General features: G+C 43.1%; 2 protein-coding genes across 2 annotated transcripts in view; both read right to left on the bottom strand.

Moving 5' to 3' along the window:
* tmem266 (transmembrane protein 266) overlaps positions 1–27,302 on the bottom strand; it is a gene marked incomplete at its 5' end in the record, with an annotated part of 85,466 nt that overhangs the window by 39,162 nt on the left and 19,002 nt on the right. The window contains 5 exons of the mRNA XM_080762154.1: positions 4,358–4,473; positions 5,238–5,376; positions 6,216–6,272; positions 9,364–9,437; positions 10,678–10,832. Of these exons, the coding sequence (XP_080618280.1) occupies positions 4,358–4,473; positions 5,238–5,376; positions 6,216–6,272; positions 9,364–9,437; positions 10,678–10,832 (541 nt within the window). The remainder of the gene's footprint in view (positions 1–4,357; positions 4,474–5,237; positions 5,377–6,215; positions 6,273–9,363; positions 9,438–10,677; positions 10,833–27,302) is intronic.
* Positions 91–2,533, bottom strand: LOC308313838 (uncharacterized protein; the record flags this gene model as incomplete). Its single annotated transcript, XM_080761166.1, has 4 exons — positions 2,274–2,533; positions 2,013–2,145; positions 788–1,030; positions 91–471 (listed from the first exon to the last, which is right to left on the bottom strand). Exons 1-4 carry the CDS (start codon positions 2,510–2,512, stop codon positions 91–93), a joined length of 996 nt encoding a protein of 331 aa, XP_080617292.1. The 5' UTR covers positions 2,513–2,533.

Genomic DNA, 27,302 nt, shown 5'->3' with positions numbered 1-27,302 from the left:
GAGTAAGCAGGCCACAGTCCACAGAGAGTTAATGCTTCCCATCAAGGAAACAGGGATGTCAGACTGGAAGAGCTTGCACAGTTTAATTCTTCAGATTATTCTCTCAACATGGACTCGAAGGTGTGCAATCTCCTGGGTTTTATTAACATCTCCTGCTGGCATCTGGCTCTGTTTTGAGAGGAAGGGTGGGCGATACAGTTGACCTGGGATACAGTCAACAATCAAAAATCCCTTGTCTGCCATCACAGCCATATCCTTTGTCAGCAGGTCTTGGAGGCCTGACTGCTTAAACAGCTCTTTGTCACTGATGGAGCCAGCATACAGGTCTGAGATGAAGGTGACTGCTCCATGAGGTGCCATGCCAATCAGGCCCTTCAGGGTGGAATGTGACTTGTAGGATGAGAACATCTCACTCTGAAGAGACAAGCTTTCTGGCTGTTGGCATCTCAGCTCTGTGCAGTCGATAATCACCTACAAAATGAAGTAACATCATAAATGATTTTTCTAGGTCAAAGTGATGCAGAGAAAACAGTTCTCAGGTTTTAACAATGTCTGGAGAGATACATTGATCTGCCCATGCTCACACAACATTAAGACTACGCTGCCCTTCCCAATGTATGAATGAATTAATCATTGTAAGCGCTTTGAGTAGGCACGTAGTGCATAGAAAAGCGCTATAAAAATGCAATTCATTATTATTATTATTACTGACAGCTACTGACCACCCTATGTGCGCTGTGGACCCCCTTTCCATCTAGTCTAGACTAATGCAAGTGATTGCGTTTACCTGTGTATCAGCGTATTTGCTCTCCCTGAACTCCCTCGGCAACACAGCCTGAACTTCCTCTTGGGACATCCACATTTTCAGTGAGCCCAGCAGAAAGTACAGGTAATATGTCCACGTTGTTATGATCCGGCTGACCGTTGATGGGTGGATCCCGAAACGATCTGCCAGGTCAACTTCTGTGGACCCCAACGCCAGGTACATGAGGAAAAGGAAGAATTCATCCCACGGAAGCAGAGCATGTCTCTGAAAGAGAATGTACAAAACATAGACAATTATGTCTAGTGTGTTTTACACACTACACATACAACACACTACGTCTGGTTGGTACTCCACAGTCCCCTCTGGTAGTTGCGCTTGTTGCTCTGTCACCACTGTCCCTTCGACCTATGAACTGTTTCAGTGGTGCAAGTCCATTTATGATCTTAAAAATGAGACAAGCATCTGCAAAATGTTTAAATCTGTCAAAATTAAGTAACTTTTGAACTATAGCAATGGTGGTAACGTTTGGGCAAGTGTTCTTGATGTCTGTTTGTACAGTGATTTTAAAGTTGTCTGATTTGTCTGCGACCAGGCTGTGAAACAGTAGGTTATGTGTGAGACAATCATAGCATGCATGAAGAGTTTATCTGCATCTGTTGTTAGATACGGACTTATGTGTCTGAAATTAGATACATTGAATTTGATTTTATTGGCTAAATGTTTAACATGTTTTTTAAATGTAAAGTTTGAGTCTAGTGTAATTCCTAGATATTTAAATTCTGATACAACCTGAATACTACTACCCTCGATGACAATGTCAGGGTCAATGCTTCCTGATAGTCAGTGTGGCATTCATATCTTCATTTTAATTATGACATCACATCAATTAATATTTCCAACATATTTTGGTTGTCAATATATTTTCTTTCACATCAGGATGCAAGGATCATTAGATTCAGACCAATAACCCACCTACTGTATCTCTCAGACTCCCTCCCCATTCAGAGTTCTGAGTTTGAATGAATGTAGAATTATGTGCAGAATGTCATTTGCATACATATGTGAGAGTACTAAAAATTATTTTATTTTTAAAAGATCCTCTCTCCCTCTCACACACTTATGCCAGTGTTCCCCTCCCCTGTGCCAATGTTGGCCCCAGTGCTAGGTTGGCTACCCCTCTGGTATAGCGATTATACAGTAACGATTAGCACAGTACAAAATATTAAAACAGCCTGAGTAAACTTACCGAGTAAGTACATGGAATAAATATTTCTTCATTCCTCTGCTGGGCTCTCCGTGCCCGGGTGACTCGGATCATGTTGGCTGTGGATGGTTCAATCAGTTCCCAAAACACCACCAGGTGCTCATAGGTAGCAAATCTTGGACAAATTAGGATTGTCATTGTTTATAACCATGAGCAAGGTTACTTTCATGTAATGACATTTACATAAATAAATTTACACAATAAATAAATGAAATTGGTATGCTTTATGCAAGTTATTCTCACCTTGTGAAGTGTCTAGTCTGTGAGTCTGAGCCTTCAAATCGATGTAGTCCAAACCTACATTTCAGTGACAAGTCCTCCACTTGCTTCTTCAGTTGAGTGATTACATCCTTCATGTCATCCCTCTCACTCAATGCGAGGTCAACGGCGGCAGGTTCAGGGGGTGTGCAGTAGTCGTGGTCACAAGTCGTGGTCACTTCCATGACAGTTCCAGCAGCAGCTGCTGCACCATCCATCGCCATCTGATCTGGGCAGTTAGTAGGTCTTTCTCTCCTCTGCCAAACACTAACGCGTTGATGGACTTCATATTTATTCCACTCAAACAACACAGGCAAGGCCCCCTTTCTAATGCGATGAAGTCCACCTGGAGTCTCTATCACGTCTTCTTTCATGAAGTGCCTACTGCACACGTAGCACAGAGGAGTGACGGTGAAATTGTCTCTTCTAATGTTAACAATCCATTTAGCCCTTACTTCAGCATCTTCTGGGAAACGGTGAAAACTCAATGTTGTAAACCGAGCTGATGCAGTGCAAAGAGGCACTGAGCAATGCTCGGTAGAGCCCACTGCCCTCCTCATCAACTTCACCGTGGTTTTCTTCATGTTAAAACTTAACTACCGGTAACTAACTAACTGACAAAACAAACGATGAAAACGAACGGTACGTACATTAACAACATAAACACAGACTTGGACAAAAAAAAGTACAACAAAAACGAACAATTTAGCTTAGTTAACAGTATCGGAATAAAGCTATGATTATACTGAAGGAATTCTCCATCTGTTTTGCATAGACGCGGAAGTAAAGCGGAAGCCCCGGCCTGTGTACTTGGCTAGACTCCGCCCCTTACTAGACTTTGTGCAATATTGTTTATTGTTTATTTCGAACCTTTCACATGTATAACAATACATAATATATTATACAGACACTTATACAGGCCCGAAAAGGTGTAGGCTGAAGCTAAAAGCTTATAATTGCCTACTAAAAAAGAAATAATAATAATAGAGCTGACAAAACTGTCAAACAGTAAACTAAGAAAATAACATAATAATAATAATGATAATAATAGAAAACTCAAACCTCATACATTATTATTAGTTATCAATATGGTCCGTTGCTGTGACATATGGAAGTATTGCCATCAAACTGCACCACACTAGCTACACCACTAGGTGGAGAACCGATAAATGGTCATACAGTTTGCACATTAAGTTTGTGTATGAAATGACTCAGACCCTCTATATACCGCTTCTTTGTAATATTTATACATTACTTACTAATAATTGCATTTGTATATATTTAAATATATTTATTTATTTTGTTTTAATATTTACTAGTACTTATTTCTACTAGGATACTCTAATGTTTTATATCTATTTATTACCTTGGATTTAAACATTTGTTTGAATTTGGTGACTGATGAGCACATTTTTAGATCCTTATCCAACCCCTCTTACGGATAAGCATTTATCTTTGGTGTTGGTTCTTGCATTATTTCTCTTAAATACACCAGTTCCCCTGAGTTGCTGAGTGCTTTGAACAGTTCCTGCATGCAGGGAGGAAGAATATTGTGATGGGCCTTGTACATTATTAAGGCAGTGTTTATATATACTTCTTGTGCGACTAATAGCAGAAATAGCCAATACAATCTTACAACGTTGTGTTGTGAGCTTAGCTAAAGTAAATAACCTTATTTTTTTGTTTTGCACCAGAACATGAGTTGCTTTTCACAGCCATGTCATACGAGCCTGCTGTGTTTTTGTTGGATCTATACAGCATAACTTAATAAAGTCTGTTAATTATTTATTTTCATTTCATTGTTTACACGTAATCTCTCTCCCTGGTAATTTGCTGCCCTCTTGTGGTTAGACACAGACAGAACAAGAGGAGTGCATGTTACTTTCTTAGCTTACACATGTTTCATGATAAATGTTTTTATGTGATGTATTCCCCATGCTTTTTGTTCTTGCTTAATGTAAGTCGCTCTGGATTAAGAGCGTCTGCTAAATGCCTAAATTGTAAATTGTAAATTGTAATGTATGGTATTCAGACAGACAGGCAGTAAATTGAGAGGGCAAAGGACATACTGCCTGTTCCTGGCAGATCTGGGTGAGGCGGTCAAGCTGCTCATCTCTCACTGCCTTGGCCTTCTCATACTGCTGGATCTCCAGTTCCATCTCCACCTTCACTTGCAGCACATAGGCTGGAATGACAGGACACAATGTGACATTGCTAGATCCATCATCCGCAACACACTGTACTTGGTGGCATTTCCTGAAGAAAATAACTTATTTACATGTTTTGAGCTTGTAAATGAGTTCCAGACAGATTTGAATCAGTGGAGAGAGACACTTAGATGTAATGGTGTCATCCCTATGTTATCCAGGTTCCCAGGGTTCTATGTTCCCCACTTAGGTTTAGGCTTATTGTTGTAAGCGGGGAACACAGAACCTTTTTTGCAGGGTGGGGAACATAGAACCTGGGGAACATAGGTACATAGGTCCCTTTTTAATCAACACCATGCACTTCAGCTGAAATTCAACACATCGTTTATTCTCATTCCGTAGGCTACATGTCCATTCAAACGCCACAAGGTGGAGCAATGCAGCTGAAACGATTTGAGGGCTGAAGCTCACATGCTTCTCAGCAGCAAGCACAGAAAATGCCCCATAGGCATGTGTATGTAAAATAACATCGACGTGGATGGATGGCTGTATGGTAGAGTGCACTGGATACAGTGGATAGGTAGTTTTACTCACAGAATCGCTCTCGGGGGACACCCACATAAACATTGTGAAACTATCGGGGTGAATTAATGAAACGGAGGAGGGGAGCCGACTACTGCAGCAGCCGTGCTGCAGTATCTGTCTTTGTGACCTTACAGTAAAGGACGGGATGCAGAGGATATTACTCCCACATCCACCCACCACCCCTCCCCTTCCACCCACCCTCCTCAGCCAGCCTCACCGTCGATGATCCTCTTGACCCTCCAGATGCGCAGGGTGATGATGAGGCCGATGGCGTCCCAGGGACTGCTGGGTCCGTTGGCCACCGTGGAGGCCACCATGGGGGCCAGTGAGAGAACAATGATGGCACCATCAAACACCTGAACAAAGAAAGGAAATCTTGCAAATGCATACAGCGCATGTACGCATACGCACATGTAAATGAGACACACACCAGGCGTATGGACCAGGGGGGCAGTCAGACAGATATTTTGTGAAGCCACTAAGGAAATGAAAGTTCATATAATGGCCTGTTGTGGCGCTGTCATTGGGCTCAAAAAAACCCATAGCCCCATAGAAGTCCATGTATTTGGGCCCAACTTCACCTAGACTGTATTACCTTAATAAACATGGTCATGAATACTTTTTACTTCCAGTCACTAGTTTAAAGTCTCATTTCTAATGTCATAATATTCTTTTTGGAAAATTATGGTCCCATTTATAAAAAATAATGACCATAAAGTCGCGCATGTTCTGAGGGGCGTGGCTACCGTTACAGTCTATGAACGGGATCCCCCACCCACTCGAGTCAAAATAAAAACCAACGAATAAGAAGGGGGGAAGTCCCGCCTCGTTGTCTGGGCCAGCCAATGGGCCAGCTGGGCCCAAACGGATCTAGAAAGATGGCGACTTCCATTGCAAGGACTGACAGGCTTCATTTTACGTCCATGTTAGACCCGCGGAACGCTTTATCCATATTTTTTACAGTGTATGGTATGGACGCAAAGTTGCGTGTGCATGCATGTGTGGGCAGGCAGACAGACAGAGACACACACACACATGAGCGTGCGCGCGCACACTCACACACACACACACACACACACACACACATTCACACACAGGCAATTTATTCGTGTACCCCACAATCCCCAAGTTGCTCCACTGAGGGAATGTCACTGCATTGGAAGACTGGAGACTAATGGGACCCCGGGGAGCTTACCTCTACTTTGTTCTCTATGTAATCCCATATCCCCAGCACCACGATCCTGAACACCGTCTGAGACACAGAGAGAGATGGAGGGAAGCGAGAGGAGGTTCAAGGAGGAGGATTTATTCTTTGTTGCACATCGTTCTTGCACCGGAAATAGCTGATCTACAAGTTCACAACGTGTCGTGCAATGCAATGCGTTGTGAGCTTGTAGATCGGCCATTATCTACACCAGTGAGAGCTATCAGGAGATGATGGCACCATAATGGTGGTGGACAAAGTACTTAACCCCCATACTTGAGTCTACTCCTGGTGAAATGTTACTGAAATACACAAGTGATAGTTGCTGTGTCAACTTTGTACTGGAGTACTTGCTCTTAACCCATTTTGTCCTGAGATCAGATTAAAAAAATGTCTTCCTGACAGTTTTCTGAAAAAGCTGTTTCTATGTCAGTCGTTCTTCGATTTTGTCATGGTTTGACTCTTCCCATTTCCACGTCAACCACTCCCACTCTCCATTCCTACTGAGTCCTTGTCACAAACCTGTTCCCACTCCCTCTTCAGCCCAACAGTGACATGTCCTTTCCACACCTGTGAACACTTCAGCAATTACCCTGCTCCCCATAAGACTGGACTCTTTCCCTTTATATATACTCTAAGCTCTTTCCACTCTCCCACTGTCAGAACATACTTCCTTGTCACCTGTGTTGTACCTGAGTTCCTGGTTCTTTGTTTTTTGCTATTCTGAAAGGCTGCATTTTTGGACTACTGCTTTTTGCATTTCGAAAGGTTTGCATGTTTTGAACTTTCGGTTTTACTGCTTGTGCTTTTGAGAACTTTTGCATTTTATGCAGCTACTACTCATTCGTTTTGTTTGTAGCTTGACTGCATTTTGCTTTAATAAATCATTTAATTTGAACATTCCTGCTCTTGTCCTGCATTTGGGTCCTACCCTTTGACTCACCGTGACAGATTTGTCAAAAATAGCAGATCTACAAGCTCATAGCGCGCCACTCGGTGGCGCGCTATGAGCTTGTAGATCTGGTATTTTTCAATAGCTAAATTATAACATAATGCTAACACCAAAATGGGTTAAAATACGTATTCAGGCCTGGGCTGCAGCTGAGCAGTCCAGGCACCTAGGCCGGTAATCCAGCCTGACGGCGTGCCACGGGTTCGAGTCCCGAGCCCCTTTGCTGCATGTCTTCTCCCCATCTCTCTCCGCAAAAAAGCCATAAAAAATATCTTCAAAAAAAAACTCTGTATTCAAAAGGACAAATTACCTAAAACTAAATAGGCCTACATCTTCTTTTTAATTGCATTGCCGTATTGAAATTAAGACATTGTCCCTAAAATGTAAAAGCTTTTCCATAACTATTCAAAGAATATTAACAAAAATAGCCAATCTACAAGCTCACAACACGTTGCATCACGATGCATTGTTGTGAGCTTGTAGATTTGGCTATTTTCACTAGGTCTATATTTTAAATATATTTGAAGTGATTTATTCATAATGTGCTCTCTCTCTCTTTTAAATTGGAGTGGAGTCAAACATACAATATTTGACTTTGAAATGTAGTGGAGTGAAATTCCTAAGTATCCAAAAATACAAATACTCATGTAAAGTACAAATACTCAAAAGATTTACATAAGGAAGGTACTCAAGTAAATGTAGCTATACTTTGTTACAGTCCACCTCTGGATTCATCCTTCCTTCCTAATTCCCCTTTCATGCGCAAGCCGTGCATGAAATGGAAAATCTGAACATCTCAGCAAAAGTGACAAATTTGCATTTTTGTGATTCAGTTTCCTGTCACTTCTATGCCGGTAATTCATCAATTACATCATATTCGTGCACTCATCACAGACGGCACGGCAGTACTTTCATCCAGACAATTAAGAGGCACTGCATTCCATTCCTTCTGCTGATGCAATGGAGACTGCGGAGGGCAAACACTCTTGTTCTATGCTATCTCTGCTGCCCCCACCCTCTCCCCCCCACCCCCCTCCCGCTTACACTCCCCCATCTTCCCTTCAGATATTCAAGGCTGCAACGGAGCAAAAACTACAGTAGGCCTACAGCCTCCACTGTTTCCCACCATCGCTGTAAAACAGTGTATAAATGTATACCAGTGGGTCGGTTTACTGTGAAGTGTTAAAAATGAATCACTAAGCGGTTCAGTTAATGATAAGTAAAACGCCAACTAGACTAGAGTTGACACACTAGCATTCAGCAAAGAACTAAGATAGTAGTTGTCATCCTTTTCTGGGTCAGGGCTCACTTGAAAACGTGTTTGCAGCCCACCCACCTGCTGGAAAAGATGCTGGTCGGGCCTGGTGAATTTTCTGAGAATTTTGTATTTTAATGATCAATCAAGTGTTTCACCTTGGCTCAATGGAACTAACGTGGTATACAGTACGTTTTTATTTATTTGTATCACTTTTTACTATAAATGTATACTAGTATCATTAAAATCTATAGTGTTTTTCCAATTATTTGTGGGCCCACTTGCAATACCCTTGCGGCCCGGGCCCACATGTTGAGAACCACTGAACTAAGACAAATGTGTTCAGCGCCAGGGAAACTGTAATCAATATGGCTCACCTGAGGCACTGACACCATTTAATAGAACTAGTGGCAGAGAAAAGCCCCATCTGCATTTTAAACTGGCATTGTTGAGGATCAATACATCAACAAAGGCAGCGACTGTTTCAGCCTTTAACGATAGCCAATGTTTTGCTGTTTAATAGGCCCAGCAGCAAGATACTTGTGGAATGATAGGCAGCTCGCCTTGAATCCAACGTCTTCAGTTTTAGGAGGGTGGTTTCAGAGTCTTGTTATCATTTTATGAAAATCATGATACAATATTCATATATACAGGACAGGTGAACCGGCCCCCCACCACAAAAAACAGGACCAGTTCTCTCAAGTGCCCAATTCTTTCAAAATAAGCGTTAAAATTCCAAGCACCATGTGCAGTATGGATCAATACGCCGTTGCATCAGCTTTAAGTAAGCCTGCCTACTTGTGTCGATCTAAAAGCTCTCAGCTCTGTGCAGCACGCCGTAAGCTTGTAGATTGGGTATTTTCGGTGCACGACACCAACACATAACTAAATATAAAACCAGCAAGCAGAGAGAGAGATAGAGAGAGACTCACCTCAGTGAAGAACACAGAGAGAATCACCAGACTGATCCAGTGGATGATACTGGCGAACTGGAATGCGTTGTTAACTGAGGGACAGGACAAGAGACGAGCTTTTCAGAAATCAAGAGATGACAAGTGTGAATGGATACACTCTCAAGCATTCGCTCCACATTGTGTGGATTTATATGCCTTCCTAATATTCATGGACAGCTCCCTCCCAGTGGATCAGCTGAGGCATATTCCTCCCCAAGCATCCTTGACCATCTCCCCCAGCTCTCATCTGTCTTTGTTTGCTGTGTTCAGTGATCTGTCTATGTTCTTTCTGCACTCACCAAACTGACCAGCTCTCAATTGCTCTTTTTTTTTTTACTGAAACCCTCCTCACACATTTGTCTTAGTCTCTCTCTGTCCGTCTCTCCAGTACATCTCTGGGGACTCGTAAGGACGAGGACCTGGACATGTTCACACAGGGCAACAGATCTTCACTCAGACATGGTAATGTGGTCCTGGTATAATACTAATGGTCATGACCTCCTGACTTAATGATAGATGTCCCCCTCACGCCAAATGGTGAATGAATGCAGATGAGGGTGATTTCCTTTAAGCAGCACACTTTCAACTAGAGATTATCTACTTTGTAACCAAAAACATATTAGGCCTACAGTACATCACTAAGAAATCAAATCAGATACACATGGGAATGTGTCATCATCTCTATGTACAGGTAATGATATGACATTTTCTTGGTACAATCGTAGGTTATATAAATGAGTAAGATGTTGATTTAGCCGCAATATTACTGCCTGGTACTTTTAGGACTCTACCCTCTGCAGGAGTCTAGCAATAAACATTCTACATCTACACAATGTCCTCCAATGTCGAAACCACTTTAATACATTAAAATACAAAATGAAAGAAAATGCCATGCTATACTATTTCATCAAGAGTCAAGCTGTACAAAATGTAATCGAAAAAAGGCTCACGCACATACAGTATATTGTGTAATTGTGTAAAGATCTGCATGTTCCCAGAGTTATTTAACAATTTTCTGGACTGATGGACAGAAAGTCAGTTTTCTCTATTTTATAGGATATATTAGTGGGATTGTTAAGCAATCTTCCCAACCTAACTTTAATGCCGTGGCTACTGCTTTTAGATTAGAATCACAGACAAAGTCACTGCGCACAGAATACCAGCTTATCCATATCATGTTCTCAAAACCATATATGTGTCGATATTGCCATATAGATAGTGGCATTCTGCACTTATATCACATTGATTGCAATGATTTGTTGCCCCCGCACCACTCCCTGAGTAGACACTCACACTGCAGCAGCTTGGTGTCGATCAGTAGCTCCAGTGTCAGCAGCACCACCACCAGAATGACGCAGGCCACCAGGAAACTGTTGAAGGCCGCTGACAGCAGGCACACCTGCCAGAGGGATGCCCTCCGCCCGCAGCACGGCTTCAGCCAGTTGGATCTGCAGCGGGAGGGAGGACCGAGGAGCAGAGAGGAGACAGGGAGAGGAGCCCCTGCTCAATGTGTTGTATTTACCGGAAAAATTCAGTGTTGCGGAGGATGAGAAACATTAGCAAATTGCGGAATGTTGCGGAGGATGAGAAACATTAGCAAATTGCGGAAATTGCGGAATTGCGAAATTGCGGAAATTGCGGAAATTGTGGAAATTGCGGAAATGGTACTTTGATACATTTTGCGAAAATAAAGCAATTGAAAGAGAGAAGTTATCAAGTATCATTAATGTCGTAATTTTATCTACTGGCCCCTGGCCCCTTGCCATTTTTGTAATGTGGCCCACAGGTAAATCTATTTGAGTATCCCTGGCGTACGGTATGAGCTATAGCCCATGGTCAAAAATGATGAAAAAAGTTTTTTTTTAAATCAAAAAACGATGGGCTATAACCCATCGTTTTTTTCATTTTTTTTAAATCCTCAAAAATGACGAAGAACGGCGTGCTATGCCGTACGATATGGGCTATAGGCCATGGTCCAAAATGATGAGAAACGAGGATAACTTTTTTTTTCAAAATTTCAAAAAACATGGGCTATAACCCATCGTTTTTTTCATTTTTTCATTTTTTTCAAATCCTCAAAAATGATGAAAAACGGCGTGCTATAGTATGCTGTACGATATGGGCTATAGCCCATGGTCCAAAATGATGAGAAACGTGGATAACTTTTTTTTCCAAAATGTCAAACAACATGGGCTATAACCCATCGTTTTTCTTCATTTTTTCATTTTTTTCAAATCCTCAAAAATGATGAAAAACGGCATTTTATAGTATGCCGTACGATATGGGCTGTAGCCCATGGTCAAAAATGATGAAAAACAAGGATTTTTTCCCCCAAAAAACTAGTCCTACATAATTACACCTAGAAACCCCATTCAAACCTATTTAGGTTCCTTTTACGGTGGACATGTTTGCCTGAAAAGGAATCTTTGAAATGTTTCATAGTTTTAGAAATATAGTGCTTTTAAATTTGAGAAATTTACAATGGACCCAATGGCAGATTTTGGCAAGCAAAGATTTCAGTGGGGTTTGAACCCACAACCTCCAGATCATGCAGCCAGTGTGCTAAGTCACTGATCTACTTGCTACCTGCCACAATGCAGTCTGCTGTAAGCACACCTAAGATTCCATGCGCGTACAAAATAAGTTGTCTTCCCCTGTGGCATTCTGCCGCGTGGGTAGAGCTTCATTTCCATTCACCAGCTGTCTAAAAACCCGGAAGAGACCCCGGCAGACAGCTTCTTTTGGCCATGCATGAAAGTTCAGGTGTGCCCAGGCTGACAACATCACTGACTGTTGACCTCGATGTGCTGTCATGCACAAGATACTTGTAGACACACCTACAAACCCAATGACAGTGTGTGAGTGCTATCTACTGGAATGGCTGCGTTCCAATATTTAATGGTTTATAAATCAGTTTAGTTTAAGAACAGAACATGACACAGCACAGCCACACTAAACGTGAGGAGGGAGGAGTGCAGTTCAGGAAGTGACCTCACCAAATCGGGTGGGTATTTTCTTTGTTGCCCTAACACCCCAATTGTACTGTGTATATAACGAGACACACTGTACTTATATACATTGATGAGTATTGGCTTCGGTGCCTCCCTAGGCAGGACTTGAACCTGTGGTCTTGCTTACAGAGATGAATACTATCAGTGCCTGCATACTGCTCGCCGTGTGGCACCATGATAAAGACCACAGAGGTGTCCTCCAACTATCCGCTGCCCTACGGCACCTCCACACATTTACACACGTTTCTTTAGTGCTTTTAAGTGTGGTTTCTGGATGTCAGTGTTCAAAACATGCCTCACAGCAGAGGGATTTGCCCGCAACCTTAAGACCATAGACAGTGTCAGTGAGCCACCATATCATGCCTGATTCATCCCAGATTTATTTCTCATTTAACTAACAACGAACAACGATACAAAATACACATCAAAATATGCTGTGTTCACTGTGTTAAGATGCCCTCTGCAATGTCTGCATGGTCCAAAGGTCCTGGCTCTGAATTGTGAACACTGTGAAATTCTGAATACCCCCCTATATAATAATATCTATATCTATAATATCTGTAATATTATAGATATTATGGATATTTTCAGATGAGGGTCTGCAACCAAATACGTATTAATTTGGAGGTCGTTGACATGCACTGTTTAAACAGGCTTCCCTAATGGGACTGATCGAGGGTAGTTACTGGGACGTAAGTCGGGACTTGATCACCGCGGCTGGGTCACCTGAGTGAGGGGTCTGATGTTCCAAGACCTGAAACTCTGATGACCTTGGGATACATCACTGAGAATACGTCCCAGGTGCATCCATGAGATGCAAGTGTTCTTCTTTGTCACCTCCTCTGGGATAATTATGCCTTTCCATTAATCTAACTAATAATTTTAGATGCTGCATCCTCAAAATTTGAAGACGGAATTTGAGGACAAAATTTGAGGACAGAACGCGTCCGCAGATATTTGATGGATATTTGAGGACAGAACGCGTCTGCAGATATGGCGCGCTGTGATTGGCTGGAAGGTGTGTCCTTCTGCACTGTGATTGGCTGAGCGGTAGGGATTGGATTGTATGTCATATATCCCCGAACGGGTATGACTAGGGTGTATGACCATCGAGTGCAGGTGTCATTTAGGCATTATAATGAGAAAGAACATCAGAAACACAAACAGCCGAGGACACATGTGTGGGTCCATCAAGAACAGAAAAATGTGTGAAGTGAGGGGCGCTCTTATCATCATACATCAGTCAATCACATCATCACATTCTGTGCTACAAACATTCCTACACACAAAGCTGGGCATAGGAGGGGCTAGCGCCCCTCAAAAAAAAGGCAGACCCACGTTGTGCATGTGAAAAGTTATATTCCGATTAAAGCTTTTAACGCTATCAGAGTTATTTCATTCTGAATGAAAAGATTGTCCATGAATTGTGAGGAGAAACTCACCTTAGAATTTGCTGTAGGCCTATAGGGTGTAAATATGACATGCATCACAACAAGGTCAAACAAATGTAAAAAAAAACACAAGAAGAGTCAATGTACGCAATTTACGCAAATGACAAGAGAGTCATTTATCAATCAGTGTTCTATCAATGAATTAATACTCTTACAACACTTTTTCAGCAGAGGGCGCCTTTCTGCAATCTACATACAAACATTGTGCATGCAGGTCAAAATAGATGTAAAAGTATACATGCTAGAGGGCTTGTACTGTAAGTGTAAAACCATGGTTGTGTAACCATAAATGTACTGTTCCTCAGCTTCCTCTGGCATAGATATTATGTTGAATACAATATTAAATGTATGTATTGCCCTGAAATTGAAGCATCAAACCTTTCTCTATTCTAAAGCGTGATATATCCTTTGTCGTATGACTGACCGAAATAGCCGATCTACAATCTCACATGCAACGTGTTGTGAGCTTGCAGATCGGCTTCAGTATGCGACACCGTTGGGTGTGCGCTGGCTCATAAATTATACATTATAATCAGGCAGTTCTCTTCCCTTTTTGAAAGCTCTCCTTTTGTTCCGACATGTAGGCTAGCCTACCAGCCAGCAGCACCAGCCTAGCAGATGTACCAGAATAGCCATGAGATAGCTGGAGTCTATTTTTGGAGCGCATCATGTGAAATCCTTTTTCATCTACAACCATGAGCAACAACAATGCTTGTTTGTCCTGTCCAGTGTGATTATAGTATGTACAGTAGCATTAGCATGGCTGAAACAGCAGAATATCGATACAAAGCGTTTTGTCTTATAAGTGTGATCTTATAAGTCTGTGATCTTTATGTAGGCTACAGTATGTAGTTGTACACGGAAAGATACATTCTACTACACCCACAGCAAGCCTCAGTGAAATTAGGTCCTCCAGAGCTTCCTGGGATTATTCTCACCTCATGTTGACTTGTCTGATGGCTGGCGAACCCACTGTCTGTGGGTCTGTCTGTCTGTCTGTCTGTCTGTCTGTCTGTCTGTCTGTCTGTCTGTCTGTCTGTACAGACTGAGTGGCTGGCTGGCTGGCTGGCTGGCTGGCTGGCTGACTGACTGACTGGCTTGCTGGCTGGCTGGCTGGCTGGTTAACTGACTGACTGGCTGGCTGGCTGGTTAACTGACTGACTGGCTGACTGACTGGCTGGCTGGCTGGCTGGCTGGTTAACTGACTGACTGGCTGGCTGGCTGGTTAACTGACTGAATGGCTGGCTGGCTAGTTAACTGACTGAATGGCTGGCCGGGTGTTTGGATTGCTGGCCGACCACATGGTGTGCCTCACCTAGTGGCCCAAAAGATGATCGCCTAACAGCGTGATAAATACGATGATGCCCTCATTTGATTACCCCGACAATGTCCACACTTTGTAGGCTACAGAGAGCAGATGAGTGTCGGGCGGAGAAGACCATCCTCCCTGCCTCAACCCTGGTGTCAGTCTGTTGTGCACACTGTCAAACCACCCACCACCCCCCTGCCATTTAATCACTAACCCTCAGTCTACACTCTACAGTCTACACCACCGTTCCAAAACACTGGGTCTGGACCCATTTGTTGGTTTATTTTTTTATGGGTCCCTTCTTTTTTGTATCCCACATTTTGTTTTTAATTATTATTTCAAAAGAAAAACATTCCCCCCCTCCCCCAAAAAAAGCAACTTTTTCCATAAATTAGAAAAAAAATGTGGAAAATAACCGATAAGCTTACAACCCGGTGAGAAGTGACGCGTTGTGAGCTTGTAGATCTGCTGTTTTTACTAGTTTGTGTCCCGGAGAGACATAACATTTCTCTTTTGGGTCACAGGCTAAAACGTTTGGGAACCACTGCTCTACACATCTACCTCCTCATCGCCATATATTTCCATTAGAGTGGCGAGTGGAATTGACCCCAGTGTGCTCGCTCTATGTCTAGGTGGGTATACACTACACAGTGCCTAGAGTTGCGAGTGTCAAGCCAGCCTTAAATCCAGCTCCTATACGCTCCCCTCCCTGTAGCCTCCCATCAGGGACTGTGACTGGCCAAGTCTCCCCCGGGGATTTATGGTCAATGAATAATGACAAATCTCCTGGAGGCGCACAGGGCTTTCCCTTCCTGTCACAACAGTGAATTCCACAACAAAAAACCCATTCATACGTATGCACAGAGAAAGCTGCACACACAACAGAGAGGCAGATACAGTAGAGATGGATTGGAAAGGGACAAGGGAGGTAGTAGTGCTGGTTGGCAGTGTGAGTGGGATGGGTTTACGCCGGTAAGAGTGTGGGTGGCTACAGTAGGAAGGCTATACTATACACTTATACAACTGTGTTGATTTTCATTGAAACATTATGGTTCAAATCCAGTTATTTAAGTATAAATGACACAAAAGGCTAAGGAGTCTGTCTGTACCATTGTGTGGCACATCTATGCACAAAATATCTATGTTCACAGGCTTCTGTGTGCGGCCTAGAGGGCATCTGAGCATGTGCAGCACTACAAGTCTTACACCATATGCGTTTGGGAAACCCAGCCATTCTGTCTGAGGAGAAGAGACAATGATATTATTAATACCTCTCGCTTCAGCACAGAAGCTTAGAGAAAAACTAGATAAAGTCAGGTCAGGTTGTGGCCTCCTGGTGGCGCTATAATAGGCCCACGGGTGGCATTTCTTCTCACGCCTTGGATGGCAATTGGATGATTTGAGGCATTTTGTTCAAAAAATGTGTTTTGAAAAAATCCACCTGTTGGTGGCGCTATAACAGGCCAATGTGAAAAGGGTGGGATATAGTCCTCAGCCTAGTAGGAAAGTCTGTGAAAGATTTCACGTAAATTGTACGCTGCGTTCATGATTTGAGGCTTTTAGTTCAAAACAGGCCAATCCTGCAAACTTTGAAAGCCAATGTTAGCCAATTAGGATGGAATATGAAATATCGGACAGATTCGTCTTGAACACATGACTATAGAGATAGTGTGTAACAATTTGCGGGATTTTTGGACAGAATCTGGAGGAGTGTGATTTTCAAAAGTCGGACAAAAATTTAGCACCGTCCGGGTTAACGGTGCCGGAGATTAGCTGGTAAGTGGTAACAGACGGACGGACGGACGGACGGACGGACGGACGGACGCACGCACGCACGCACGCACGCACGCACGCACGCACGCACGCACGCACGCACGCACGCACGCACGCACGCACGCACGCACGCACGCACGCACGCACGCACGCACACACACACACACACACACACACACACACACACACACACACACACACACACACACACACACACACACACACACACACACACACACACACACACACACACACACACACACACACACACACACACACACACACACACACACACACACACACACACACACACACACACACACACACATTCTGCATGCAGGGCTGAATTAGGCCAATATCATTTACTTCTAAATATACAGAAAAGATCTATTAAATTCTGGAGCCATATTAAAAAGAGTGACCCTAGCTGTTACCATTATAAAGCCCTTGCCTGCCAAGAGTTGAACATTCAAAGGAGTCAACTGGTTCTGAAGCTAGCTGACCTCTAAACTTCTGACATCACAAACCCCAGCCAGCCCCAGTGCAGCTACACTATCACTCAGAATATTAGACCTAACCAAATTATAACTAAAGAAAAAGATAAATACATCATAATTGGAATGAACTCACACAATCACAACACAAACTAGAAACCACAGTAACTGATAAAAAACTGAGGAAGACTTTGACAATAGAGAAGGGCAGACACAGACCGACCTGGCTGCCCAGAGGCTGAGTTGTCACTGTGATGACAGAGCTATAGAGTTACATTTCTTAACACAATGTAAAAACTACACAAATATAAGAGAGTTCTTCCCAAAATTTGAAACAAAATTTCCAGAATTCCAAAGTATAACAGAAAGGGAGAAATAATCACTCCTGGGGGAACAGAAAGAATATAGTTTTGGCTGCAACATATGTCAAATCCTGTCACAAGAAAAGGGACAACCAATAGGACACAAATACAGTTCCATGTTTTATTCTGCACCACCTGCTTTATTTTATTTTTACATTTCATTGATATTATGTTATGTTGTTGTTTGTCATATTTGTGATTGTGCTTTGGCAACACTCGTAAAATGTCATACCAATAAAGCCTGTTGAATTGAATTGAGAGAGGGGGGGGGGCATCTGGGTGTGAGAAGTTATTTTATTTTTTATATTTTTTATCCCACGATTTTGTAACCCATTTTTCACCCCTATGTCAATCATCTAATGTGATCCTGGGCTCTACACACTCTCCACCAACCTAGTCCCCATATATGGGGGACAAGGGGAGAGCAACAGACTTGAACTCATGCTTCCTTCATGCCTGAGTGTCCAAGTTGCTCCTTTACACCTGACAGGGGGGAGTTTCCCTGGTTGGACGTAGCGCGTGGAAGGAACAGGTTATTCCAACCAGTTCCTTTCCCCTCCATCAGGCGCCCCAGCTGGCCAGGGGGAGGCAGTTTAGTGACCAGGATTACTGCATGTTTTTTGTGAGGGTACCTACCCTAGGGGACACGGGGAGAACATACAAACTCCACACAGAAAGGCCCTTTCGCCTATGGGCACTGATGACGCGGAGGAGGAAACACGCCGCCTGCACCCACAGCGTCTCGAGCGGGAATCGAACCCAGGACCTTCTAGCTGTGAGGCGACAGCACTACCAACTGTGCCACCGTGCCACTTAGTTATGTTGAAGTTATGTTGCGGCTCCAGCAGAACCTCCGGTGGAAGACAGCTACATGTCTTTTCCTTAGCCAAGGTCAGGAGAGGTGTCTGCAGCGAGGCCATGCTGTGTCAATGAGCTTTCTCAGGGGCTAACTGCAACACCCCGCCCTCTGCAGCACCACCAGTAACTCGAGTGCCACCAGATTAGCTCAACACCAATCTGCGAAAAACAGGAGAAAAACAGCGCCCACTTTTGACGCGGGTCAACAGTCTGTATCGAGATACTAGCTCAACACCTGAAGTGAGAGACAGACAGACAGACAGTGGAGACTCTGATGCTATATCATTAGAAGAGCTGGATATGTTCCCTAGTACAACTTTGTTCCTGTGTAGCAACTGTCCACCATTTTGCTCTAACCTCATAGTCGAGGGTTATGAGCCAAATTCCAATAACCAAAATCTCTGCCACTCACTCACTCACACTCACTCACTCCAGCATGGTGGTGTTACGGTGAAATTGGTGACCTGCTGAAATATGTGACAATCGTGTCACATAATGTCTACATAATGTCAGTGTCTGAATGCAAATCGTTGCAGTTTGTTCATTACCAGAGTTCAACCTAGCGGTATTTAGGTCATGTATTTAAAAACCTCCATGTAAGTTGTGTGAAATCCACAAGATGGTCACATATTTAGGCATGTCACCAATTTCACCATAATTTGCCATGCTGGAGTGACCGAGTGTGAGTGAACAAGTGGCTGAGATTTTGGGTATTAGAATTTGTCTTATGAGTATGAAGCCCAAAATGGCCACCGTGTGAATATGGTCAATGTCAGTCTGCACCAGTGGATTAAAGCCAAAATAAAGGGCTTGATATACTTTGTTGGCCACGGCGTGTCGCACACTGAAAATAGAAGATCTACAAGATTGGCACACAATTAAGTATACATTTTACTTGAAATAACATTTCCCTAATCACATACAGTATGAGACACCTTACTTGCCATCGGTATTGAAAAGCATAATGTAACACGTACCATTATGGGATCATAATTCATTCAGACTACTTCCTGAAGCCAGGCAGAAAATATATTAATTTAATAAACCTGTAAAGAAAACCCCTGTCTGAAAGCAGAGTAAATGGCAATGATGGATTACTCCACAAGACCAGAAACTTAATTTTGGGGGAAATCACTTTAAAACTTGAGCACCGGGGACCTGAAGTATTTATGAGGAAGTGAGGCTCTTTCTCTGGAGGAGCCTTTGCAAGTGCGGACGGAAATTCACCATCCTCTATGCCAGACCTGGGCATTGTACGGCCCGCGGGCCAAATACGGCCCGCCGGCTGACTCTGACCGGCCCGTGAAAGATTACTTGATAATCCGAAAATAAAACGTACTTTCTAATTACCTTATGGGTGGACTAAAACCGCATTGCTTTTATTTTGAAGCCCATGTATTCTCACAGTGCACGCAATCTGCACGTCAACTGTGCACGTGAATTGCGTGTGATTGAGAACCTGTCTATCTTCCTTCACCCCTCTCATATGCAAAAATGTGGGCTTTTTGGATTTATTACTACGTCGGTGAATGCAAATAGCCATGAAGCGTGCAGCTCCACAACACGGTAGGCGCAGGCGCATGCTTTGATTACCAAACTTCCTTGCAGGAGGACAAGTTAAATCCCTTTATGCTTCATTGCTTTATTTAACCCGCCTCGCCAATAAAGTTAAGATGTGTTAAGATGCTGCCGTATGGCGTTGTTGCGCCCAGAATGTGGCATGCTTCTGAAGTTCAGAAAGCTTGGGCGATGCGCCGTGAGCTTGTGGATCGTCTGTTTTTCGGCACACGAGTCGATCGACGTACCGTTGAACCACAAAGTAAATCTGGCAGAACGAACGTGTACACGTCAACATACAGCGCCTGCCAGACTGCCAAGTCTCAACAATACCATTACTGGTTGGCTTATTATTGTTTTCAGAACGTGGTTGTTTAATCTCTCCATAGTAAGCAGTGCACCATGGGTTGTGAAAGTGGCACCTCCAGTGTCCTCCGAATGGAACTATTAAGAGAGCTACCTCTAATGTTCTCATTGTTAAAAGAAAATGCTAGTATTTACAGGACTTGTAACTTAAACAAAAACATAGTTTTCAACTGGGAAAGGAAACGTCTCAAGCCTGCAAGTACAAAGTAAAAAAATCACACCCATGTGAAGTGAGGGGTGCTCTTATTGTACATCATCATGATGTAAAATAGTCACTCTGCCTATAATTTGAGTCAAATGTTTCCCATTTAGTTTACCATTGCTTTGCAAAACAATGCCATTTACTGCTATTTATATAGAAATAAAATGTATATCATGCATAATTAAGTTCAGCCTTTTGGCCCGGCCCTCCAAAATATTTTCTGTTTCTCATTTGGCCCCTCGGGAAAAATAATTGCCCACCCCTGGTCCTACCCCCCCCATGAGACTTACAAATCCCAAATGTTTATAAACAAATCCCAAATGTTTGTAAACAAATCCCAAATGTTTATAAACAAATCCCAAAATGTTTATAAACAAATCACAAATGTTTATAAACAAATCACAAATGTTTATAAACAAATACCAAAATGTTTATAAACAAATCCCAAATCCCATGAGACTTGGTCCTACCCCCCCGACCATGAGACTTACTACAGGTCAACTGGAAGTGGTCCTACCCCCCCCATGAGACTTACAAATCCCAAATGTTTATAAACAAATCCCAAATGTTTGTAAACAAATCCCAAATGTTTATAAACAAATCCCAAAATGTTTATAAACAAATCACAAATGTTTATAAACAAATCACAAATGTTTATAAACAAATCACAAATGTTTATAAACAAATACCAAAATGTTTATAAACAAATCCAAAATCCCATGAGACTTGGTCCTACCCCCCCGACCATGAGACTTACTACAGGTCAACTGGTAGTGGTCCTACCCTCTATGGTCAGGGTCGGCACAGATCGAACGAGCAACACGGAAAGGTCATGTGTGCACAAGCGTATACAAGCACAAGCACATACATGCACAGGTACATGCGGCGTGGACAGGCATGTGCGCAGTCACGCATACACGAACACATTGAAGGCCACTGTGTGTGGAGTAAATGAGGGATGTGGGCTGGTGTTTACAGTGGACAGGTTAATATAGACATCAAGGCGGTTGGCAGCTGGAGCAGTAAAGCAACAAGGAGGAGATCGAAGTGTGTGTGTGTGTGTGTGTGTGTGTGTGTGTGTGTGTGTGTGGGGGGCATGACAGAGATCAATAGCATACTGAGACGGAGGTCTATGTGTGATATGTATGGAGGACAGAGTGAACAGACACGTTGGGGCAGAGTGACCAGTGGTGGACAAAGTACTCAACCCCAATACTTGAGTCAAAGTATAGATATATTCCTGTACTGGTCAAACAGAGTACAATGAATACAATGGAAAAATCCCCCTGTCTGAGATAGAGGGTAACACCGGTCCGCCTGGAACCCAAGACCCTGAGGCTGTTCTGTCTGAGATAGAGGGTATCCACCTGGAACCCAAGACCCTGAGGCTGTTCTGTCTGAGATAGAGGGTACCGGTCCACCTGGAACCCAAGACCCTGAGGCTGTTCTGTCTGAGATAGAGGGTATCCACCTGGAACCCAAGACCCTGAGGCTGTTCTGTCTGAGATAGAGGGTACCGGTCCACCTGGAACCCAAGACCCTGAGACTGTTCTGTCTGAGCCATTATATTTCCGTACTGACTCCAGAGGGCCACATTGCATATTACTGTTAATAGCCAACAGTAGATCCGCTATTTGGTAGATCAGCTATTTTTGCTATATTTTAATTTAAATCCTGAATATTTTGTTTTTGAATTGGAGTCCTGAATTGGACCAAAAAAGACAACATTACCTATACATTTAATACTACACATTAAGCTACATGTAGCTTAGATTAGTTTATCTTAGGCTAAACGAATTAAAACGGGCCATGTTTGCACGTTTGGCATCAGTATTGTGATGATGGGTCACATTAAGTGAAGGTGGGGGCTGCATGTGGCGCCTGGGCCACCAGTTGATATTAACCTGAGGGCCACATTAAGTGAAGGTGGGGGCTGCATGTGGCCCCCGGGCCACCAGTTGATATTAACCTGAGGGCCACATTAAGTGAAGGTGGGGGCTGCATGTGGCCCCCGGGCCACCAGTTGATATTAACCTGAGGGCCACATTAAGTGAAGGTGGGGGCTGCATGTGGCCCCCGGGCCACCAGTTGATATTAACCTGAGGGCCACATTAAGTGAAGGTGGGGGCTGCATGTGGCCCCCGGGCCACCAGTTGATATTAACCTGAGGGCCACATTAAGTGAAGGTGAGGGCCACATGTGGCCACATGTATGGTTTAGACTCAGAGACTGTCCTGTCTGAGACACTGGTTTAGGGATGTCTTTGGATAATTTAATTTGTGTAGAAAACGATGATGCAAAATATACAAAATTATATGTTGAAGTAAAAGTAGGCGGAGCACCGCGTTCACTGGATCAGTGCATTTTGCAGGCTGTAATGATAACGTATTTCAGATGTTCAGATATTTCCTGTTGCCTTATATGGCATGGAATGGGCGTGGATGTTCCATTAAACCTGGCGACATGCAGGCGAATCGCTTGGGAAAGAGGCGGAAAAGGTACACCGGGCATTCCGCACAAAAGAAGTGATTACACCACCTTCGCTGAATAACACGGGAGCTAATCACAGCTTGATCGGACGGATAAATACGATATCATTACGCATCTCATTTACACTGTGTATTTCTCCATTGTGAATGAGGACCTTGGTCTCTCAGAACAGAAATAGCTCAGAGGCTCCTTAAGACAATAGAATGGTAATGTAGTCCCAACACCTCACCGAGCCTCAAAGGGACTTTGAGACAACTAACTTCTCGCATAACTTCTGTGCATGATGATGATGTCAGTCATGTCACGCACTACTGTAGCCTCTATACATAATCATTATACTGTACTTAGCAACCACACTTTCAATTTCCCAGCATTGTGAATGTTCTAGTTGTCTTTGAAATGTACTGTAGTGAAAGTCACAAGTATCCAAAAATACAAATACTCAAGTAAAGTACAGATACTCAAAAACAAATGTACGTACAGTACTATAGTAAATGTACTTCATTACTGTCCACCACTGAGAGTGACTGGCACAGAGCAAGGTGTCTGCTGATCACCCTGCAGGGCCTCCACTCACACACGCTTTGGCACTGGTCCGAACCACAGTCCAAGCTATTGAAGAGGGGAGCCTGTATCTCTGTGAGCATCTCTTTCATTATACTGTCTTCTCTAATTGAGACACAATGTAAAGTCATTAGTTACGATTCACACAGGAACTAAAGAAGAGAGGCAGCAGGGTGAGTGCGTGGCTGCATGCGTGCGTGCGTGAAGGAGAGGCAAGCTACAAAAAAACTATATTCACTGGCTAATGGACAAAATCTAATAATAACACTATATTTCTGACCAAACACCTTCTTGATGTCAATATAATAATAATATTGTGGTGATGATTATTCAGGCTTTCATAAAATATTTATTTACACAATGGTAAATAACTGGTAAATGCTGCATATAGTGTCTTTATCCACGACAATAACAGTGTTGATGAATAATTACCAGTAATACTTATGTAACCAGTAAGACACCCTGAGGGCGAGAAGGCGAGGTCGTGTGCACAAATTCGCCTAGGTGACGGCAGACTGCTGGCCCAGCACTGGCGCTTTGGCATGGGGGGGTCAGATCAACATATGGAATGAATTCTGTACTGGCCATATATGGAGCATGTGTTCAGGGTTTGATGATGTCAGATCAACATAATGGAATGTCAGAACAGAAAGGATGGGTGCAGGGAAGGATCAACATATCAGAACAGGTCAGCTCCATATACGGAGATCTAAGGGTCTGAGGTTTGAGGTTAGATGTAGAGTTGCTGGCCGGCTCCATATACTGTATGCAGATCTAGGTGATGATCCAGTCTTCTCCATGTATGTGTCAGGAGGCGTGATGTCACAAGGCGTGACCATATATGGAGGCGTGAGGTCACGAGGCGTGACCATATATGGAGATGTGATGTCACGTGGCGTGACCATATATGGAGGTGTGATGTCACGAGGCATGACCATACATGGTGTGGGTGATTAACTAACGGACGGGTGATGCAGGTTTTCATAGTAAATGCGACCTGTGGTCGCAATAACAGGCTAAAGGCAGTTAAAAAAATGGTCTGGTAAGAAGATTACCGAACACACTACATGTAAGGTCAGGAGAATCACACTGCCCTGAATGTGGTTAGTATAGTGGGTAGGGAACAAGCAGGGGCGGTTCCAGCTCATTTTCAGTGGGGGGGCACAGGGGGTACGAACACTTACTGTGGGGGGGCAGACCTTGCATCCGAGCGCAGCAAAAATAATTAGATTTTTTTGCATTTTCTGACCATTTCTGGGCATTTTCAGGGCACCAAAACCATCTGGGCACTAGGGACATGTGGGCACCAGCCACCAGGACAACTGGGCACTAGGGACATGTGGGCACCAGGACAACTGGGCACTAGGGACATGTTGGCACCTGGACAACTGGGCAGTTGTCCATGTACCCACATGACCCTAGTGCCCAGGTTTCCTAGTGCCCAGGTTTCCAGTTTGGGAAACACTGACTGTTCTACCTGCAAAAGTTTTTCAGAGGCAGATCTCACCGGGTCTAATGTCAACTAAATTAGAGGTCCCCGATATGAAAAAGGTTAATAATAATCACTGCTATTGATACTAATTACAGAATGAATAACAGTGTAGAAGAATAACTTTGTTTTGATGGTTTGACAGTTTTACTGTTACCTGCAATACAGACTTGGAATTCCCATACCAATTTATTTAACCTGTTCAAAAAGTATGGCAATGACTTGAATTTGTATTATAATCATTGATGTTAAAGAAATGTAATCAAACAAAAGTCAAATAACTTTATAAATGGATATTTATTGCTTAAGTGTGCTCTTAACAGTTGCTTCTCAGTGTAAACATTTCTTCTCAGTTTCAAACTGTAAATACTGAATTTGAATGTAATCAAACAAAAATAAATAACTTAAACATATTCATCTCTTTACAATAATTAAGCAAAAATCTCCCCACATCAGTTTCAAACAGTACTGTAAATACTGACAGCCACAATGAATGTAATCAAATAAAAAAATAAAAAACATCTCCACAATAAAACAAAAAACCTCTCCATCAGTTATGAACTGTAAACTAAACACTGACAGCCAGACAGGTTAATCAAACAAACACAGAACAAGCAGCAATAAAATCCACCCTCTAATGCTCACCCTCACTTTTGCTGTCAGTTTCAACTTGGCTTTCAGCAGTCTTATATGCAGCTGCCACTGTGACTGTCAAGCACTGCCACTGTCACTGTGACTGTCAAGCAGTGTCTGCTTCTTCTTAAAGAAGTCTTTAATGTCTCCTTGTTTTCTTTTCATTGTTTTTGTGCATCATTGAGACCTGGCCAAAAAAAAAAAGAGTTAGTTAGTTAGTTAGCAAAGTCTACCTTGAGAACATACAAAGCATGAAAGCCATCATCTATTATGCCAAATTTCAATTTATGTGGATACAATTATACTTCCCTCTACGTTTAATGTTTAATCAACTAAGAACAAGACCCCCCCCAAAAAAAACACCAATGCCAGGAAACAGAGACGCTACACATACATTAACGGTAGTTTGGTTGGTTTGATCCAAGCCTTAGCCCACTGCCCACACGCACAAGCCAACACTTGCAAACCGAACTAAATTAACGTTAAACAGTAACTCTGGCTCCGTTGGTTTTGTTTTCACTGAGTCAGGCTGAATTGGGCTATGCTAATGCTACTAGTAAACACAGAGTTTGAGCCATACTATGCTATGCTGCTAACCATGGCAACATTATAGAACCACATGAACAGTAACGTTAGTTTGCTAAACATTGTTATGACTCAATACATACTTGCAATGTAATCAATCCATAATAATGTATACATATTATATATAGTGTTCAATCTTACCTCTCGTAAACAGTAGCTGGTTCCGACGCTGCGGGGATAGAAACTTTGAAATAGCCGGTCTCGTCTGAAATCTGAAATGAATGTGTTGCCAGATTTCGAGAGAGAAACCAGCAACCAGGTATGGAAAAACAAGCCCAAGCGACGTTACAGACAACACAAGCCCAGAATGACGAAGTCGCTTACAAAAAGCAAATTGGGCAACGAAGTGTAGCAGACGATGATTGACGACAATCAGAGCCAATGGAAATGGGGGGGCACACGGGGTGGCCAATCAGATTACAAGGGGGGCCAGTGCCCCCCTGTGCCACCCCCTAGGCCCCGCCCCTGGGAACAAGCTGCTATGATTGGATGCATGGTGATGTTGGATTCTGCTCTGGTAGCATTTATAAATGCAAGGCCATTCTGTCTCCTCTCCATTTTCTCTTGTGTTCTCTCTGTACTGATAACTACACAGCCCCCCCCCCCCCCCCCCCCTTCTCCCACCACCACCTCCCCCAGTATAAACTCCAACCAATTCACACCAATCTGCTGAACTCAGCAGGCGCAAGCACAGGAAAATGGACCACAGCCGCGATCAGCCTTGAGGCTACAGGCTACTGAGCAGCAGAGGTTGGAACACTTCATTCCGTTCAA

Source organism: Protomyctophum bolini (assembly GCF_963924005.1).
Source record: "Protomyctophum bolini genome assembly, chromosome: 4".
Taxonomy (NCBI): domain Eukaryota; kingdom Metazoa; phylum Chordata; class Actinopteri; order Myctophiformes; family Myctophidae; genus Protomyctophum; species Protomyctophum bolini.
The sequence above is the reverse complement of the archived record's forward strand: the minus strand, read 5'-3'. Positions and strand labels throughout refer to the sequence as shown.